The sequence below is a fragment of the Sinocyclocheilus grahami genome, unplaced genomic scaffold (genome assembly GCF_001515645.1).
Source record: "Sinocyclocheilus grahami isolate Dianchi unplaced genomic scaffold, SAMN03320097.WGS_v1.1 scaffold1400.1, whole genome shotgun sequence".
In the NCBI taxonomy this organism is placed as follows: Eukaryota; Metazoa; Chordata; class Actinopteri; order Cypriniformes; family Cyprinidae; genus Sinocyclocheilus; species Sinocyclocheilus grahami.
Genome location: NW_015506579.1, coordinates 43,201 through 48,460, shown reverse-complemented (window position 1 = coordinate 48,460; position 5,260 = coordinate 43,201). Strand labels below are relative to the sequence as shown.

The 5,260-nt window shown below is 44.0% G+C and overlaps 1 protein-coding gene across 1 annotated transcript in view; it reads right to left on the bottom strand.

The window, feature by feature from the left end:
• LOC107569970 (transient receptor potential cation channel subfamily M member 7) overlaps positions 1-5,260 on the bottom strand; it is a 31,757-nt gene that overhangs the window by 23,240 nt on the left and 3,257 nt on the right. Inside the window, 6 exon segments of the mRNA XM_016256146.1 lie at positions 2,490-2,562; positions 2,714-2,837; positions 3,042-3,234; positions 3,488-3,659; positions 3,919-4,043; positions 4,527-4,740. Of these exon segments, the coding sequence (XP_016111632.1) occupies positions 2,490-2,562; positions 2,714-2,837; positions 3,042-3,234; positions 3,488-3,659; positions 3,919-4,043; positions 4,527-4,740 (901 nt within the window).

Genomic DNA, 5,260 nt, shown 5'->3' with positions numbered 1-5,260 from the left:
CACACACACACACACACACACACACACACACACACACACACACACGAGATGTACAGTTTAGACTTTGAAAAAGTGTTTCTCCTCAAACTGCAGTAAATGTTTGAACAACTGAACGTGTTTCACCTGCTGAAAGACAAAACCATCATTCTGTCATCTCCGATTCTCCTGTGTGTGTGAGTGTGTGTGTGTGTGTGTGTGTGTGTGTGTGCGTGCACGCGTGTGTGTGTGTGTGTGAGTATATATACCGTATATATTTATATCAGTTTCTATGGTTTTACTTGGCAGTAGACATGTGCCGGTATTCGGTAATGCGATATATCACGATAATTTGAACAACTGAACGTGTTTCACCTGCTGAAAGACAAAACCATCATTCTGTCATCTCCGATTCTCCTGTGTGTGTGAGTGTGTGTGTGTGTGTGTGTGTGTGTGTGTGCGTGCACGCGTGTGTGTGTGTGTGTGAGTATATATACCGTATATATTTATATCAGTTTCTATGGTTTTACTTGGCAGTAGACATGTGCCGGTATTCGGTAATGCGATATATCACGATAATGAACATGCACGGTATTGTTATCGTGGGCACTTACAAAATACCGTGAATAATTATTTATTACAAATTATTCCGATTTTGGAAAGCATTTTAAGAATACTTTTCCCATCAACTGGTCACAACGCACGACACCGCTGCGCACTCATGTAAACACGCCCGGATGAGAAGCAAAAGCACTCTCACTCTCTGACAGCAGGTGGCGCTGAACAGCAGAAATGCAGCCGTTACTCCGGAAACAAAGCAGCTGCAGCGAAACCTATTTAAATGATTTAAACAGCCATTCAGATTTGTGTATCGCTACTGAAATATTTAGACTTAATAGGCCATTTATTTTCAAACTTTTTTACATTTTATTTCGGACTACAACATGCCCTAGATATTGTTTGAAAGTGTTTTGATTCTTTATTGTTCGGTCACACTTTACATTAAGGCTCCATTTGTTAATGCAGTAGTTAACAAACTACCAAAGAAAAATTCTTCTGAACATTCATTAATCTTAGTTCATTTCGATATTTAATAACACGTTGTTATAATCAAAAGTTGCTACTGTGTTATTTAATGAACTCGAGCTAACATGAACTAACAGTTGTATTTTTTAACAAAGATTAATAACTTCTGTAGCAAATGTAGCTATTGCTTAATCTTAATGTTAGTGCATTAACTAAGGTTAACTAATGAGATCTTATTGTAAAGTGTTACCGATTGGTCTTTATCATTATTTTGCACTTTAATCTGTGTGAAATTATTTACTTTATTTATTGTATTTAAATATTAATGTATGAAATATTTAATGTATTCACTAATTTATTGCATTTAAATGTTCAGTTTCTTTTTGTTATAAGAAAAACGTTATTAAACCTGTTATACTTTACTATGGCAACACTTTTTTGCAACTAAATTTCAGTATCGTGATAATACCGTATATAGTGACAAAAGCATTAGCAATTAATCGCAACATGAAACTTTGATACCGTCACATGCCTGCTTGGCAGATACAGATTCACCATTCAACATAATAAATATAAACATCTTATACAATTCAGCTTAGAAAAAAAAAATGAATTCTATATGTAATTCTATAAGAAGATTCTTTAAATGTAAATGACATAGTAAAAGTTTTTCTGGCTCCATCTCACAAAACAAAGCAAAATCATATGTTTGTGTGTGATGCGGTTCAGGAGATGATGGTCTGATTCGGTTAATTTGCAGCAGAAACGCCTGCATCAGTCAAACACACACACACACACACACACACCCTCACATCCTCACACACTCTCTCTCACACACACACACACACACACACACACACTCACACCCTCACACACACTCTCTCACACACACACACACACCCTCACACCCTCACACACTCTCTCTCACACACACACACACACACACACACACACTCACACCCTCACACACACTCTCTCACACACACACACACACACTCTCTCACACACTCTCTCATACACACCCTCACTCACACCCTCTCACACACACTCTCACACACACTCTCACACACTCTCTCACACACTCTCTCACACACTCTCTCACACACTCTCTCACACACTCTCTCACACACTCTCTCACACACTCTCTCACACACTCTCTCACACACTCTCTCACACACTCTCTCACACACTCTCTCACACACTCTCTCACACACTCTCTCACACACTCTCTCACACACTCTCTCACACACTCTCTCACACACTCTCTCACACACTCTCTCACACACTCTCTCACACACTCTCTCACACACTCTCTCACACACTCTCTCACACACTCTCTCACACACTCTCTCACACACTCTCTCACACACTCTCTCACACACTCTCTCACACACTCTCTCACACACACACACACACACACACACACTCTCTCACACACACACACACACACACACGCACACAGATGATGAGGGTCGTTCCTCACTGACCTTTGAGCAGAGCCTTCAGGATGGCCACATCGATGTCCTGATGGTCCTCCGAGCCCACAGGAAACACTGTGATCTGAAACACACACACACACACACGATGGTCAAACACTGACGGGACCTGCAGTGTGTGTCGCTCATAAACCAGAGCTTATTTACCAAATACTGAGTGAGTGTCACTGTGTCTGTGTGTGTGAGTGTGTGTGTGTGTGTGTGTGTGTGTGTACCAGCTCTTTGTTCTTCATGCACTCCATCAGCGTCTGGAAAAGATGCAGCGCGTCACTCTGGCTGAAGTTGAACGTTTTCTTGATTGTTGTGATGATGTCGGCCTCAACTCCATCAGGCAGCGCTCTACAAACACACACAAAAGGCTTTGACTCGACTCAAGGTCTAATAATAAACCGAATGTAAAGCTAATATTTCTACAAATGTCCCATCGAGCTCTTATGACAGAAATCACAGTAATAACATCTGACTCACATAAGCAGATACGAGTCGTCACAGAGCTCAGAGATTTACACATAAATCATTGTGCGTGTGTGTGTCTCTGTGTGCCTGTCTGTGTGTGTATATCTCTGTGTGTGTGTGTGCTTGTGTACGTATGCCAGTATATCAGCGGCACGTCCCGTTCCCTCACACACCACCACCGGCACCGGCGGGCTCTCCTGAAGATACTCCAGCACCGTCAGGATCACGTTTGGACCTCCTTCAAAGATCAGCGCTACGACCGGGACGCCCTGACCAATGCCTGTGTACACAAATTACATTTTACATTACGCAGTACATTTTGTCACTTTTTGATCACTGCCTCACACTTGCATTGATGTTATTTCTGAGTTTCTCACATCACTGTAATTCTAACATGTGAAAGAGTCTGAATGAAGAGTGAAGAACTGCTGCGAAAAATGACTGCAGGATAATAGATGCGTACGACCAACTGTTTGGGACTCAAAGGTGTGTGTTTTTCTCTGTGTGTGTGTGTGTGTGTGTGTGTGTCTCACGGGCGTGGATTCTCTGCAGGTTAATGTGTTTCTCCAGTTCTCTCCTGAGTTTGACTTCAGCTCCATATTTCCCAACTGTCCCATTATCCACCAGGACGAAATGAGAGTGGAAGTTATTAAGCACGTTGAGTTTACTGAGAGGATTCAGCAGGGTTTGGTACGGTGCTACAACCTGAACACACACACACACACACACACACACAAACAAGACAATGATTTCATGATTTCATACAGAAGCCTCTGGAACTCTCTTTTGGTGATTTGAAAGTTTGAAACACTAATTTATTTCTGATTTAAGGTACAGAAGCTGATTTTCTGCTCAAGAAACTATTGGTTTTGTGGTCAGATGAAGCCATTCAGTGAGATTCACAGTAATGGTCACATGTAAATAAAGGTCATAAATGGGCTGTGTGTGTGTAAATGAGTCTCACGTCTCTTCCGATGAGGTCGTTCCTGTTTTCGATCACTCCCCAGGGTGCAATTCCCACCGTACAGATTTTCCGAGCCGATCTGGACATATGTTCCTTCAGAGCGTCACCCACATGTTTGGCCACACCTGGAAACGCAGTGGAAAAACGCCCAGTCAGCGGTTTACAGTGACCGTGACCCTCAAGTGGTCGTGACCTCTCTACAGAAGTGTGTGTTCAGCAGCGAGTGTGGGGCAGCGCTGTGTCGTATGCCATAGCTGTGCACAAGCTGTTTATCACAGCTCCAGAGTTACTTGTTCATTAATGACGTCATCAGCGACTAGTCGACTTCAACTCGACTTTCATCACATAAAAGTCGACTTCAAAAAATCAGAAGTCGTTCAACCCCTAGTGTGTAGAGGCACTGCGAGTGTGTAAACACTAATAAAGTGTATCGACCTGATCTTTAAACTCAAATGACTGTCATTATGATAATCATGTTAATCCTGTAACTGCCGCTGTGAACACACACACACACACACACACATTTGCGGAGTCTGCCGTCTGTACAGCAGGTAGAGAGTCTGGTGCCGCTGTCTTTACCCATGATGCACTAGTAATGAGTGTGTGACCTGTGTTGACCCCTCCGGTCAGGATCCAGGCCCCGGTGGTGACAGCAGCTTTGATCAGTCCTTTTCCCACCACCTGTTTGATCCGCGGGTGCAGGTCGAAGTTCTGGATTCCCCCGTGAACGCTGATGACGATCTTTGGCAGCTCCATCTGCCATTCCTTCAGCATGAGCCTCAGGATGGCCTCCGGACGGGAGTCATAGGAGAGACGCACATACTGCAGAGAGCAGAGCCAGACATCATTAACCCTGACCAATCAGAACACTGTGTGAGTGTGTGTGTGTGAGTGCGTGTGTGCGTGTGAGTGAGTGAGTGAGTGTGTGTGTTTGTGTGTGTGTGTGTGAGTGTGAATGTGTGTGTGTGTGTGTGTGTGTGTGAGAGTGCGTGTGTGAGAGTTCGTGTGTGTGTGCGTGTGTGTGTGCGCGTGAGAGAGTGTGTGTGTGAGAGTGTGTGTGTGTCTGAGTGTGTGTATATGTGTGTGTGTGAGTGTGAGTGTGAGTGTGAGTGTGCGTGTGAGTGTGAGTGTGAGAGTGAGAGTGTGTGTGAGAGTGTGTGTGTGTGTGAGTTTGTGTGCGCGTGTGTGTGTCTGAGTGTGTGTGTGTGAGTGTGAGTGTGAGTGTGAGTGTGAGTGTGAGTGTGAGTGCGAGTGTGCGTGTGGGTGTGCGTGTGAGTGTGTGTGGGTGTGTGTGTGAGTGAGTGAGTGAGTGTGCGTGTGTGTGAGAGTGTGTGTGTGTGTG